The sequence below is a fragment of the Meriones unguiculatus genome, chromosome 15, assembly GCF_030254825.1.
Source record: "Meriones unguiculatus strain TT.TT164.6M chromosome 15, Bangor_MerUng_6.1, whole genome shotgun sequence".
NCBI lineage: Eukaryota > Metazoa > Chordata > Mammalia > Rodentia > Muridae > Meriones > Meriones unguiculatus.
The window spans coordinates 42,734,637-42,750,273 of NC_083362.1; the positions used below are offsets into that span (position 1 = coordinate 42,734,637).

At 43.9% G+C, this 15,637-nt stretch overlaps 1 protein-coding gene and 1 long non-coding RNA gene across 3 annotated transcripts in view; one reads left to right on the forward strand and one right to left on the reverse strand.

The window, feature by feature from the left end:
- The first annotated feature begins 5,742 nt into the window (after positions 1 to 5,742).
- Positions 5,743 to 11,247, forward strand: LOC132648062 (uncharacterized). Its single transcript, XR_009586432.1, has 4 exons — positions 5,743 to 5,870; positions 8,042 to 8,189; positions 10,032 to 10,109; positions 10,886 to 11,247. It is a non-coding gene; the product is annotated as an uncharacterized LOC132648062 (long non-coding RNA).
- A 24-nt stretch (positions 11,248 to 11,271) lies between these two features.
- Gtf3c3 (general transcription factor IIIC subunit 3) overlaps positions 11,272 to 15,637 on the reverse strand; it is a 37,425-nt gene continuing 33,059 nt past the window's right edge. Inside the window, exons 17-18 of one of the 2 annotated variants that reach the window (XM_021655499.2) lie at positions 14,094 to 14,246; positions 11,272 to 12,900 (exon numbers count right to left, since the gene is read on the reverse strand). In XM_021655499.2, coding sequence (XP_021511174.1) covers positions 12,778 to 12,900; positions 14,094 to 14,246 — 276 coding nt within the window. In that variant the 3' untranslated portion in view covers positions 11,272 to 12,777. The remainder of the gene's footprint in view (positions 12,901 to 14,093; positions 14,247 to 15,637) is intronic. The other variant, XM_060368362.1, reaches the window with a different exon arrangement.

The following is a 15,637-nucleotide window of genomic DNA, read 5'->3' on the forward strand; positions in this document are numbered from 1 at the left end:
CACTTACTTCTGGGATAGCTGAACACAGAAGTCTTTTTAATAGGACTTATAAATAGCACATGTCAAAGACCATATTTCCAGCCTCTTTGGTCATTAGGGGTTATTCGATGAACACAGGCGTCAGCACTACTCTGCTCCAGGAACCGCACTGACAAGTATAGCTCCTCCTCACACTAGTCAGTAGCAACTTGAGTTTTATATTTGTTATTTCAGATATTAAATGGTGGGTTATAAAATCTAGACTTAACATCTCGACTGGCATAATATCTGGCTTAATTCCCAAGTAATGGCATCTTATGTTGGTATTACCAAGGCCTAAGAGAACAGTTATGTAAGTGGGCAATTACGATAATGCAAATATTTGCCAGGGCTGGGGAGTCCAACACTTAATTTCTGATGTAAAATGGCAAACTGAATTTACTGCTTGCTATATTTGAAAGGAAACCATAGAGTTTAGGCCTCGTCCTGAGCACACTGCTGACCTTTTATGGGGTTGAGAGGACATGGAATTCAAAGAGGCGCCACGAGTTATTTGGGTGAGACTGGTCACTGATTGACATTCAGATGCACTCCTATTTTGCTGGCATTCAGAAGTAAGAAACTGCCGTTGTTTGCTGAGCTTACCAAGCACGTGAGCAAAGGAAGCTGCAGCTGGTCCAACGGACAGGCTTAAAGGCCTCTGAGAACTGTGTTCCTGTGGCCATGAACCAACCTGTTCTTAGAAGGGTGGTTTTTATTCTCTTGTACCCTTTTATTTGTTTCATGCCACGGACCGACCCAGTTAGGTCCCACAACTGCAGGAGAATCAGGGTTTGGGATATTCAGGAAGGCATGGTTTCGGTGGTGACAGTCAGAGATGACACCTAGTAAGGCTTTGAATCTGCTGCAATTTTACTGAAGTCAAGCTAATAATTTTATAGTAATTACATAAGGAAACACCTTAAAGTTGGCATACTTCCTGGAACATTTAGACTTTTTTTTTTCTTTTTAATTAAATTTTTATTTTTTTACATGAATTACATTTTATTCGCTTTGTATCCCAGCTGTAGACTCCTCCCTCATTTCCTCCCAACCCCTCCCTCCCTCCCTTATCTCCTCCCTGTCCCTCTCTAAATCCACTGATAGGGGAGGTCCTCCTCCCCTTCCATCTGACCCTAGCTTATCAGGTCTCATCAGGACTGGCTGCAATGTCCTCCGCTGTGGCCTGGCAAAGTCATATTCTTTTTTTTTTTTAACCTTTTTTTTTTTTTCAATGCAGTTTATTCAGGAACATTGAACAATCCTCGGACCCCGGGGGAAAGCCAGCCCACAGCTTAAATAGCCTCTGGGTAGCCAACCCAGGCGTGCCACGGGGGCAATGCAGATAGGTCCACATACATGGAAGCAAGCCAGATCCTCAGCCTTAGCCAAATGTGGAATTGTTCGTGACAGAGAGCACTCACCATCGGGAAGGTGGAAGGCAGAAACCAGCTCCATCTTTAAGGCGCAGCATTATGCAGCTCTCTACAGTTCCCCCTTTTTGTTTTAGACGCATCAGGCAAGAGTAGAGGTCTGATCTCTGATATTAGAAATAAATGGGGACTTTGTACAGATGTTCATTTAGGTGTCATCCACCCAAAGAGCATCAGACCCGTCCGATACCTTTTTCTCAGAGGCGGGACCTGGGGCATCAACCCGCATGCAATCAGACATGCTCTTCTCTGGGTCCAAAGCGGCTGACCCTGAGTGCAGTGCTTAGCCTCGCATCCTGAGCGTATCATTTTAGCTTTTTATGGTATCCAACCATGCTTGGGGAGAATGTCCTGCTTCAATGGCTGTAAAGGCCTGAATGATCATGGCTGCATCACACTGTTGTGAGACTCTAATCTTGCATATATACCACAGGCAAACCAAGGAGACCAACACCAGAAGGCCTGCTAACACTCCCATGCCCGCCCATTCCTTCAGATGATTCATGGCTGCAGCAATCCCTGTTGATAATCCTGTGGCTAGACTTTTACCAAGAATACAAAGTTTACATTTTAACATAGGGCAGTGCCCACAAGAAATCTTGGCCTGAGAACTTTTGATCAAAGCAGACAAAGGACAAAAAACCTTAAACTGCCGTTTCATTATTGCTAACTAGTGAAGAGGAAAGTCAGGAGCTGTAATAGTCCTCCGAGCCAGGTCAGATACCTGCCAAAATCTTTCTCTGCATCAAAGTCTAAATACACCTTTGTTAACCATCCTCCCATATGTCTTGCTAAAGATTTACGATCCTCCTTAGAGATAAGACGCCAAGGGGGACACGCTCGAGCCAGCTGTACTTTCTCATGCTATCTTTTTCCAAAGAGGAGCCCACTATTTTTTCGCTATTCTTCTAATGCTTTTTGATACTGAATCTGATTCATTACTTTTCTTAAAGATTTTATTTTTCTTCCACTCTATTCTTGCTAAAGCTTTTAATAATCTATCAAAGATATGTTTCCTTGAATAGTTAATTGTGCTGTTCCAAGAATCATAGAGAAAGAACAGAAGGCTCATTAAACCAACCCCACAACCGAGGAAGCGTAGGAATCTTGGAGTAGGTCTTTTTGGCTTAGGTGGCCAGGGGGAACTCTTTTGCCAGGGACCTCCAGGGAGCTTATTCCTGAGGGAAGCGTATCTCCCGTCTAGCAGCACGACCAGTTGTCATGCTCACAAAGACGACACTGGAGTTGGTGTGGCAGTTTCATGTTAGACCAGTACATTCACATTTAAAACTGAGCAGAATACAGCAAAAACTCTCTTCCTTTCCTGCTTAGGAGGAGAAATAACTTTTATTGCTCATAACTATCTTTGTGTTATATTTTGCATATGTTGAAACGTAATACACAGTGTGGTAGTATTTAAGGACTGGGGCCTTTGAGGGTGTAGATTGTATCAGAGAGCCTTTCTGAATGGATCCATGCCTTTAAAGAGCGCTGGAGTTAACCGCCTTCTGCCCTTCTCACCTTTTGTCTGTTTTCGTGTGAAGACAAGCACTTACTGCTTCCAGAGGACAGCAGCAGAAAGGTGCCACCTGGACGTGGAAAGCGGAATCTCCTCACACACCAGCCCTGTCAGCAACTCCATCCTGGACTCCCAGGCCTCCAGACCTGTGAATTATTTCTGTTCTTTAAAAATGTCCTATCCTCAGTTATCTTGTTTCAAGAAGCAAACACAAACAAGACATTTGGTTAAGAATTTAAACTTGTGGTGTCTTTGATTTTTGGACACTATTGTTACTGGATGCTATTACTATCCATAGAAGTCTTTCCTCAGAAAGATATTTGTGCCTTAGGACTGTGTGTATTATGTGTTTGTGATAAATATGTATTATATCAAATATATCATTTGTCATGCATAGAATAAATGATCAATTATTTATCAAATATGTATCAGATATATATTTCTCAAGTAAACATGTCATAAACAGCTATTTGTATATTAAAACAAATTTTACCTCACTAAAAGTTTGGCTAATTTTTCAGATACCTCTAAACCGTTGTTCTGAACGGATTTCTATTCTACAGGAGTAAATTGGATTAATATCAGTAAATACAGTTAGGTTGCACTTGGGAGTCTAGAGCAGGACAGGGAGCTAATAGCTCATGGCAAATAGAATCTTCTTGTGTCCATTGGCATTTCAGGATCACAGAGCTTAGGCGGGCATTGATGGCCTCCTTTTGTTCATAGCGCAGACCTCACTCCATTCTCAGCACCTCTGAGTTTCTTTACCTGTAGGCTTCCTAGCTGAAGACTCCTGTCTAGTCCTTATCTCACACTGGCCATAGGTTACTCTGATTTCTCATTTACTTAGGGTCTGATAGAGTCTTCACACCAGAAGTCCCCTACAGTAGATTTCTTAGAAAATACTCCCAAAGAATAAGTGGGAATTCATGTACAAAGAAAACTACAAGTAAATATTAGTCATGATGCAAAAAAAAAAAAGAGTGTAGCTCATATATCGTGACTGAGGCTTCAGTTTTGATCTCCAGTACCACAAAAAAAAAAAAAGTGATTACTACAGTGCTTTTAAAAAGTCTTTAATAAAATTAGTTTTTAGACAATAACACTCACTAAAGATAAAAATAAGAAAATAGGGCCAGAGGATGGCTCAGTGGGTAACAGCCCTGGCAAGCCTGACGGTTTGAGTTTGATCCCCGGCTTCTGCTGGGTAGAAAGAACCAGCTGAGAGCCGACTCCCTCAGGTTGACGTCAGAGTTGTGCGTGTAATATGACACGCATACACACACAAAAGAAAAAAATTCAAGCAAAGTGGAATTGAGAATTTTGAAAAACATGGCCAAGTGTGTATAGACACTTATCAAGCTACTTAATTTTCAAAATATAAACAGCTATTGCTGACACCACGGAGAGGACAGCACAGGCTCCATCACAAAACACGCTGCAATTATGAAGGTCAGTTGAGAGCACAGGAAGGGGGAAAACAACAGCATTTGAATAAGGATGACACACCCGGAAACCTCGAGTGACCATACAACGTAAACAGTAAGCGATAAGCAAGCCACAAGAGTACCGAGTAACCATACAAAGGACAGGCTTGCGGGTGCCAGTGCTGGGCGTCACAGGAAAGTGGCGGTGGTCACCACCCTGCATGGTGGTCTCCGAGGGTGCTGTGCTCTGCGGCTCCTAAGTGAAGGTCGGCATGCGAGGGCGGGGAGCACTAGGAGCCATGCGGCCGCTCTGCCTCGTCGCCCGCCACCACGCACGCGCCCGCTCCAGGTCAGCCCGGCGTGGAGAGCACGCGGAGACGGACTCCGGGAGGCGCGATCGCAGCGGAACCCGGAGCTTCGGGAGTGGAAATGGCGAAGGTTTATATTAAACACTTACAAAGAGCGCGCTAAGTGCCTGTACAGTGGTGTCATTTAACCCGCCATCAAACGATAGAGACGCGCGATGGAGTTTAGATAAGCCTTGTTCCACGCGGGGCTGAGCAGCGATTACCTAAGACACCTGCGTCCCCCCAGCCCCACCTCCCACAACCCAGCTTTACCTGGGCTGCTGCTCTCCCACGCGGCCTCGCGGAGGTTCCTCCCGGCCCCGTGGCCCTCTCCGCGCGGACCCATCTCCTCGTCTCTCTCCTTCCCACCATCCTCTCCTCCAAGCTCACAAGCCTTCGCTCCGCCCCTCACTTCTGCCCTGCCCAGTGTGTAGCCTTTTATTTAGCCGATCGGGGATGATTTTGGAGGCACGGTTACACAGCAACGTTTGGGGTACACGATAGTGTGCTTGTGAAACAGAATCCTGGGGGACAAGCAATCAGCACCAGCTCCACAGACTGACACACTTCAGACAACATAAATGTAAGCGCCTGCAACCTGCAGGGCCGCCACTGATGATATGGTGTCCTCCTTCTTGGTGGAGATGCTAATAGGTGTGCATGTGTGAGTTTGTGTGTGTGCGTGCGCGCGCGTGTGCGTGTGTGTGTGTGTGTGTGTGTGTGTGTGTGTGTAGCAACAATTATTGAAAAAAGAGGCCAGGAATTTGAGAGAGAAAGGAGGGGTATATAGGAAAGTTTTGAAGGAGGAAGGGGAAGGCTATAAATGATGTAATTATATGATAGGCTGAAAATTAAAATTAAAGCAAGCAAACACGCAGCCCCAATCCTGCACCGGACAGGTGGGCCCTACACTGGGAAAACATGCTGTGGAGCCCATGCTCCCTCTAGCGGTCAGTCCCTTCCACTGTCTCCCTCTTCTACACTTGAAATGGAGAGAATTCACCAAACACCCAGCCTCGCCGGGCAAACAATACAGAACTAGCCCTGTAACGTATCAGAAAACGTCATTGGAAAATGGGCCAACGATCTAAACGTATGCGTAATCAGTTTGCCCCTCTTTTTCTACGTAAGTATTTTAAAAGCTGTTTGTTTTGTTTGTTTATGTTTGGGTGTTTTGCCTGCATGAAAATCTGCAGCGCCAGCAGAGGCAAGAAGAGGGCGTCGGGTCCCGGCACTGGAGTCTCACTTGGTTGGTTCTCTGGAAGAGAAGCCAGCGCTCGTGACTGCTGAGTCACCTCTCTTGCCCCTATGTTTTTGATTGAAATAGAATACAGCACTTTCCCCTACCTTTCCTCCCTCTAGTCCCTCCCTCGAGCCCCTCAAGCGTCTTCCCCACTCTCAGATGGATGCCTCTTCGTGCGGTTACATAGCAGTGTATATATGTTTATATGCATGTATGTATGCGTGTAAATGCAAATAGACATAAATACAGCTTGCTGCGTCCATTTTGTTGTTGTGCAAGGCTGTTGCTGTGCACGGGATGCCCAACAAGGGGTCTCATCCCTGGAGAGGCTAGTTCTTCTCCCAGCCGTCATTAGTCGCCTGTTGTTCTTTACCTCGGAACGGACTCCACAAAGTCTTCCTCTTCCATGGCAACGTGTCTATTGGTTTTGCCATTGTCCCGGTCTTTTTTACGCAACCATTTTTGGGAGAGACAGTTTCCTGGCGGAGTTTGTGGCACCCTGGCTCCTGAGGTCATTCTGCCTCCTCTTGTGGGGTGTGCCCTGAGCTGGGAGGTAGATGGAGGCGCCCCACAGTCACTGATCTCCGCATCGTGCTCAGCTTGGTTTTCCGGGACGGTCCCCTCTTGCTACACACACAGCTTCTTTGATGGGGTTAGCCGCTACCCTCATCTCTGAGTGTAAGGTTAGGATTTAGGATGTAGTCAGGAATCAGGCTGGTCCAGCAGAAGGGCAGCGGGAGATTCTCCTCTAAGTCCATGACCTCACTAGCCCTGGGAAGCTGGCTCGCTTTCCGGCACTAGGCATGGTTTCCCTTCCGTCAGGCAGCTTTAAATCCAGTCAGACAGCCGTTGGTCGCCACCGAAGTGAGCGCCACTTATTGCTCCTTTATGCAGTTTTGCCATGTTGGTCATCGCAGGTCCATGGGTGCTGCAGCTGGGGAGGATTATTTAATTGCTCCTCTCCACTGGCAGCCTGTATAGTATTTTCCGAAACCACGGGAGACTGCAGGAAAGCCTTTCAAATCAGATCCAGCTCCGATTAGATGAGTCCTCTGTCCAAAGTGTGTAAAGATAGGAAGCGATGACAGAAAAATGAGGAAGGGGTTCCACTGTAGAGGAGGAAAATCTATACAGAAGGAAGAGCAAGTAACACCAGGTTGTTTGATAAAGCCTCAAGAAATCATATTTACCTGAAATTACACACAGTGCATATACGTGTGCTGTGTATCCATCTACACATACATACATAATCTTTTTAAATGTTTTAAAGAAATTTTTCATGCAATATATTTGATCATTCTTCCTCCTCCCCCAACTCCTCCCAGACCCTCCTCTCCCTGCCCACCCAACTTCACGATCTTTTTCTCTCTTCCTCTAAAAAGGAAAGCAAAACAAAAAATGAAATTAAACTACCTGAGTGCTGAGATACAGGCATGTGCCACCATGCCCAGCTTAACAACAAATTTTTAAAAAAGGAAATAAGACAAAAATATACTAAAACAAAGTGCACACATACACACAATCATGGAGTTCATTTTGTTTTCCCATTACTACTCCTGGGCATAGGTCCTGTCCTGGAGGGTGGTTAACATTCCCAATAACTCTATTGGAGAAAACGGATTTATCGGTCCTGATGTTTCCTTCTAGCACCTCCGTTATGCACTTCCATAGTGCTCCATATGGATGTGAGTGTGCCCAAACAATTCTGATTATCAGTGTAGCCTGGCCTACCTCTGAGGGTAGAGGGTGACATCAGGCCCCTCCTAGAGAAGCATCTTTGATACTTTGAAAAGGAAATCAGAATCAGATGTTAGTTCTATCTATTGTACCTTCTTAATGAAGCCCTCTTCGTGAAACCATGAAGGTCACAGCACCAGAGGTGTGTGTATGTTGGTTTTCTCATTCTTCTATATTCTCAACTCCACTCTCTAGACATAAATGTTTCACTGTCATCTCTAAAATGTTTAGTATCAGCTTGTTTACATTCAGTCTGCAGTTGGGAGGAATTTGATCTTCAGGGTCATGATTAGATTTTTTTCATATGCGCTTGTCAGACGGTAGGTTTTGGAAGATTTTATCGAGACAGTAAACTAGATGGTAAAACGTGCAGAATGGCTCCAGGATATCCCCATGGTGATGAGAAATGCCAAGCGTAGCTGTCAAATGTGGAACTGATGCTGTGAACACTTTTTCCCTATTCAGGTAAAAAATTGCTTTACATTTTTTAAAAAATTGATATATTTAAGTATAATTCTAAATAGGCTGAAATGTACTGCCATTTAACGCACATAAGAAAATCCTTGTAAGAGCATGTTTCACCTATAATTATTTATAATGAAATATAAATTAACGAAATGTAAGGAATAGTAACTAACTGCCATTATGTCATAAGAAACAGCATTTTAGAGTGTTAAGTTCTCTGAAGAATTTTTGGCCGTTTCTATGTTGTCTTTTTAAATTGTTCCCCTATTTCCTTACTGAACGAATTCTGGCATTTAAATGTTAACCCTGTAAGCCTTGTGTTTTCTGAATTCATTCCTTCTTGTAGTACCCGTCTCGTGGTGTGCTCAAAGTATTTTTGCCTCAGAGATATGTTGTCTTTCTTGTCTTCTCAGCCAGTGACTGAGCAGGACCAGGATACAGAGACATCACCACGTTAGCCATCCTTGGTTCCTCCAGCAGATATCTTGTTCCAGCTTGGCCAGAGAGCTGGAGGTCTCCTGTCTCAAGCTACCACATTTTTTTTTTTCAGTTCAACCCTCATACCAAAACACACTTTTTCAAATACTCCACCACCCTTCCAAACATATTCAGCCTCCTCCTGCTAAGGAGGACCCACCTCCATTGGCTGCAATCATGCTGGGACATGGCCTCAAGCAGTTTACAGAACCCAACCTTCACCTCCCTCAGAATTTCAGTTGATTTTTTTTTCTATACTATCTCAAAAATTATAACTTGCAGTTTGATAACAAAATAACTGTCTGTAGACTATGACCTACAGGTACTACCGAAGTCTTGTCATTCCTTACCCTACACTCACCTATCATGGACATTCACTTCTTTGTCTTCAAGCATTTCTACTTTGTTGACTTGAGTATTATGCTTAAGTGTATGAGAACTTTGGTGTCCTAAAGAACCCAGGCAGCTAAGCATTAGTCCCAGGTGTGGGCTATGACGATGCTTCACGGCAGCAGACTATTTGCCTCACTCGAGCTCTGAGAGGGCTGTGGCTCTGCCAGCTGCAGAGAATTTAATTCTGGGGCCCACCAGAGAGGGTGTAAAAAGGCCAGAGTCCCTAGAGAGGAGCCGTGCTGTTCCTCCAGCTGGTTCCTGCTCCTGCTGCTACTTTGTCAGTCTGGGTCAAGAGAAGAGACGAGAGGTGGGAGATGTCCTGGCGAGATGAAGACTAGACTCAACAAGCCTAATCAGCAGGAAGTAGTTAAACTCGGTGCTCCTTTCCCCCTCTAACCTTCTTTCTCTCTGACCTACTGCTGGGGTTTGGAAGGGATTGGGGTGGAATAAGGGTTGGAAAGGAGGGATAGAAGAACCTAAATAGTGTAAACAAATCTGCCTACACTCAAGTATTATATTTTGCCACCTTTGAATCCAGAAAGTAGAGCTAGGTGACCAGGGCCAAAACCTCCAGAACTATGGGACCAAATAAGCCACTTCTCATCTTAAATAGATCATCTCAGCTATTTGTTTCAGTAAATGAAGGCTGAAACAGGCCATAGGCAGAGCTCAACAAGCCTCACTGCGACTCCATCAATGGTACATGTGAGAATACATGTCTCTGGCTGTTATACACTTCTTGTGAAAAAATAACCGTGTCATGTGAAAAGGCGGAGTTCAGTTAGATTTTGGTGCAACCTACAAAAAAGTTTGAGCCACAGTAAGCAAATGTGGAAACCACAGAGCCATCATCAGGATGAACTCAGGACTGTGGCTGGCCTACGAAGAACGAAACAACTGTGCCATCTACAGTAGCTTAGGCCTATTCCCATTTCCTAGTATAATGTGTAAGCCTCTCTCCTTTCTCCACAGAAATACTGGCTGGCCCCAAACCGTTGCAGGTTCTGCTCACACCCAGGGAAGAAGGAAAAAGGAAATTCTTTGGCCCAGGTAGAAGCGAGACTCCATGCAGCAGAAAGAATCCCAGCAGAAGTAACTACAGTGCAAGAAGGCAGAGATCTGGGGTGGAAAGAGAAGGAAGAAGAGGAATGGGGAAAAGAGGGGAAACTCATAATTTTGCTACTCTAAATGGGAACGAATGTTCCTCTGACGGAATCTCTGGGCAGGCAGGGGTCATGGATCTTGGCCAAGGTGTCTAACCTCTGTGGAGAGGGCAGCAATAACAACTAGGAAGGCCTGCCTTCCACAAAATCAAAAGCCACGTATCTCAGGAGAACTTAGCGCAGAGAACAGCAACATCCAAAATATTGTAGCTCTCAAAATTATGTTCTAATGTGGTGTGTGTGTGCTGCGCTCAGCCACAGCACACATGGAGGCCAGAGGACGTTAGGGAATTAGTCCTCGCCGTCCACCCTGTTGAGGCAGAGTCTCTCTGGTTGTTCTCTGGCCCACAAGCTCCCATTTCTCATCTCTGCCTTCCCCATCACCTCCATCAGAGTTGTGTCAGGTTAAGTGCTAATGGCAAGCACATTCACTGAGCCATTTCCCTGGCCCTAGCTGTGATTGTAAATGTTAAATAGACATACACCACAGATTCTTTTTTTCCTTAGAAAAAGTTAAGACTTGTTTCTACCAGTATTTTTTAGCAGCTATGAGAAGCCAGGGCTGTCTATGTGCTAAAGAAACAGGCAAGTAAATAGTGAAATATGTCGTCAATTATTTGTGTTCCTAACAGTAACTGCTTTATTTCATTTCTTTTGAGACAGGGTCTCATGTAACCTAAGCTGGCTCTGAACTTACTGTGATACAGCCAAGAATGACCCTGAACTTGTCTACCTTCAGACTGGAATTACAGCCTGTGCCCATGTCTGGTTTTGAACTCCACACACACTAGGTCGGCTCCATCAACAGAGATTCAGCCCAAGATTACCCAATGACATGTCCAGTTTCGCTAGATACCGCTGAAGTAACTACCGACACAGAGAATCCCAGTCTGTTTTTCTTCCAACTTAATATTCAGAGTTTAGTCCATAAGAAACTATATACAGAATTCTCACACAGGATTCCAAGACCTAAATTTATCAATCATAATTAGTTAGCTTTATCATTATTATTCAATGGCATGAAATGAAATTTTCTAAAAGATGAAATCTCAATTATAAAAATAGGATTTATTTTTATATAGGCACATACAGAATACAAGATGCATTTACTAACTACTTACAAATTCTGCTTCTCAGTTGGAAAGTTGTGTATAGAGTACAAAGAGAGGTAGGAATGCCTCAAAAGTCTCCATTGTATTAGATCCTCAGTCTCACATTTGTTTCCTTTCACAACTGGATTGGTCTTAGAATCAATCAAACATTATAGCATTTATTTTCCAGGAAAAAAACTCTTATCGAAACAGGCAAGGTAGCACAGCCTTTAATCCCAGCACTCGGGACACTGAGGAAGGTGGATCTCTGCGAGTTCAAGTCCAGCCTGGACTACAAGAGTCCATGACAGCCAGGGCTCTATTACACAGAGAAACCCTGTCTCAAAGAAACAGACAAAACTCTATTAAAGAAACAATACATCTAGCAAATGTTTTTTATCTGAGTTTCAAGAAGATGTAATGAAGTAAAATATCTTTAAGCATTATCAATACTTTATTCTGTATATCTGACCTCCCCAGTCTGTGTACTCTGGTCATTAGTACCTGAACTGGAAAACATGAGTGTTACTGAACATGCGTGTCCCCTTTCTAAGCTAGGAAGCCAAATGTATCAACTGTTTTGCATTGAAGCATTGTGCTTTGAATTAAGCCTGGTTCCAGGGCTTACACCCTGAAATTAACATACTGACAGATGAAAGTGAAATGAATCAACTGTCTTCCCACAATAAAACCATCTTAATTCTGTTAGGTGCTGACTGTAAGTAATTACATTACTGTAAGAGTCCAACCTCATTTGCTGTGTATTTGGACACTTCCTTATAGGACAGTAATAGCTCTGAGAAAGGGTGCTATATAGAAAGGCAGAAAATGTTCCTTTCAAAGAAATATGTTCATACTGTACATTAGGAACTGTGTAGGCTAAGGATGTAGCTCAGTGGTAGAGCACTTCGCACGGCACGGCACAAGGCCCCACGTTCAACCTATAGCACAAGAAAACAGATTACATAAGTAACTGTATTCAGTGGTGACGTCTCAGCAGTGTACTCCGTAATGCCTTCAGGACAAACCACATCTCCCTGTCTTCGGAGTTACCTGCACCTGTCAAACACCTGGTACAGAGCAGACCAGCAGACATGATTACTGCAGAATAGTATGTCCAGCTGCAGCTGACTCAGCAGCTAATAGTGTCCATTTCGGTGTTAGGGATAATTTTACTGTAGAATGCTAAAGAAAAATAACGATAATATGTACATTCTCATAGGAATGGTAACTCTGCATCCAGTCCAGAGACAAAAGCAGTATTTAGGTGTTCCAAAGGCTTGTGGCTTGAATCTGCGGCCTGTGCAGATGAAGCAGGCAGGCAGTCTGGCTGAGCTACACCTCCTGCTTCAAAGCTGCGGCTGTAATGGCAGCTAGCAGTGATGGCAGTACCATTTTCATCATCAAGAATACAAGGTCTCACAGAAAACACGGGTCCTCGCAGTGCCTTTCTCAGTTACACTGTTATATGACACAATAGGTATACAACAGCTTTTGAGCCATTGCAGTGTTGCCGCTGCTCTGATAGATGAGAGACATGTTGTAGGCAATATCTCTTCGTAAGTCTAACTGGTCAACTTCGATACCCTAGGAGGAAAAATAAATAAATGTATTATTTCCAGCTACCAACCATGGCAATATTATGACAAACTTCTATTATTCTCCAAAGTGATTTAAATTCATACAATTCTGAAAACATTATACCTGACCTATTCTGATTCAGGTAACTACTTTAATCAGTTTCATCAAATTCCTAACCAACAGGTTACCAGTCAGAGCAGAACAGACTTAAGTTCTGACTCACAGTACAGCACTGAAAAACAGCTGTGACCTCCACTGGGAGCTTGTCAAGGTTCCTTAGGAGGGTGCTGAAAACTTGGGAAGTTCCCTTATAGTGACACTAGACACTTTCACTGATGGGGCCAAAGACAGACGCTGCTGCTCATAGCTGGCTTTGGGGATTAAGGTGACAGCTCAGCCTCGGACAGCACATGAACACCGGCCTCTGTCCACATGAGAGACAAGGAGGGCTGCCTGGGCACGTGCTTGCCAGGCAAGCCTCAGGACGTGTGTTCAGATTATTAGGACATGTAAAAAGTCTGTAAGACCAGTGACCCTACAGCGAGAGGACTACGCAGAGGCGTGCCAGAAGACACTGCCAACTAGCCTTCTGGATGCAGCAGTGATCAAGAAACCCTGTCTCAAACACAGTGAAAAGCCAGGACCAGCACAAAGTTGTCCTCGGAGCTATACCATGTGCCACGGTATATATACGCTTGCAATCACACGAACATCCTCCTATACACAGAGAGTTTGCTGCTGTTTGTTCTGATGAGGTCAGTGTTGAATTTGGAAATGAACACTGTACATCAATCAATATTCAGGCTTCAAGCTGCCAGCTCCTATCTGAGAAGCGTGGGAGTTCCCTTTGCATATCTAAAAGAAAGTCCACATGCGCACAGGTTCAAATGCTTGTTGATCAGATGACAAGGCCGGGATGTCAAAGATTTTCATGTTGCTAAATCTAATTATATAGAGACACTACAGAAGAAAAAAAAAAAAAAAAAAGAGAGACAAGAACTTTCTGTAGCCTGAAACGGCCTTCAGCTTGAGATCCTGCCTGGTCTCCTGTGAGACTGCTGACATGTGTCACAACAGCAGGCCCCAAACAGGAACTTTACTCTGCAAGCTGTGACTTACTTCACTGTGTAAACAGGGGACAGCACAGGGTACTTCTCTAGAGAAAAAAGGACATGACATGCAGTTTTCCAGAGACGTACCTCTCCCACCAGTGGAGGGAGCGCCAGAGCTTTCTGGTAATAGTGGATCGCAAGGTGAGTCAGTCCCAGCTGATGAAGGCCGCGGCCCAGATTATAGAAGGACTCCTGGCAAGGCCCACGTATGCTGAGGTAGCGATTAAGGAAGGAAAAGCCCTACGGAAAAGAAAAGAATGTGCCGGGTGAGCGCATCTGAGAGTGCCACCCAAACACTCAGTGCAGCACACTGAAGAGGAAGGCCGTGCACACTAAGTCTGGCTATATCGAACGGGAAATCATAAACATGCTGAGTGCAGTGAATCACACTGACGAGATTTTCTAATCTGGTTTTGGACTGGAGGGTTGCTGAGAGTTCACTACCCAGCCCACTCACGCTGTGAGCATGCTCCTGCCATCCTGTTCAGCACTCAGCTGGCTGAGTTTATATTCACATTAGAATCAACTGTTTTTAAAAGCATAGTTCTGAATTATTATAAGAACTAAGAGAAAATTTCTTGCTCATTTGTTCTCTCTGGCAGAGTTAGACATATTCATGGAACTATTGTCCTTGCATTAATTTAAATGGACCAAAGACCTAACCTGAAGCACTGAAACTTCTCAAAGAAAATCGAGGCCGCCCTCCACATGATGTTGGTGAAAGAAAGCACTTCCTGAACAGGGCTCGTTGCACAAGAACGAAGGACACAAATTGACAAGTGGATCTTCATAAAACTAAAATGCTCTGCACAGCTAAAGAAACAACTGGGTAAAAAGAATCCGAGAGAGGATTAATACCCAGAATATCCAAAGAACTCAAAAAACATCACTTATTTGAAAATTGGGTCAGGGGCTTGAACACAGCAGTCTTATAAAAGAAAAACAAAACAAAACAAAACAAAGCAAAAAACAAGAAATATCTCAAAATTATTCATCAGCCCTAGAGATTATGGAAATACACATCAAAAAATGTTGAGATTTCATCTTACTCCAGTCAAAATGGAATCAAACAACTGAAAAAACATTTGGGATACAGGAAAAAGAGAATCCTCATTCACTATTGGTGTAGTGCCAACTGGTGCAGCCACTATGGAAATCAGTATGGAGAATTTGCAAGCTAAAAATAAATCTACTATATGACCCACTCCTTGGCATATACTCAAAGGACAACCTACTCCACAGAAAACTGGCTCAGCCAATTTCATTTCTGCTCTTTTTACAAAAGCTAGGAAACAGAAACAGCCTAAACATCCTACAACCGACAATTGATAATGAAAATGTGATACACACTATAGAATACTATTCAGCTGTACGGAAAGTGAAATCCTGGAATTTACAGGTAAAAGTATGTAACTAGAAAAGATCATACTAAGGTAACCCAGCCAAGTTCTTTCTTATTAAAGGCTCCTCCATAGCTTCATATATGCATACACAGCCTGTAGTAACTATAAAAATCAAGAAAATATAATGGGATGATGGCCAGGAGAGAATGGTGGTGAGCCATCAAGCCATCTCTCCAGCCCGATTTTAAATCAGTTAATGAATGTAGGGGCTAGGGAGATGGCTCAGCA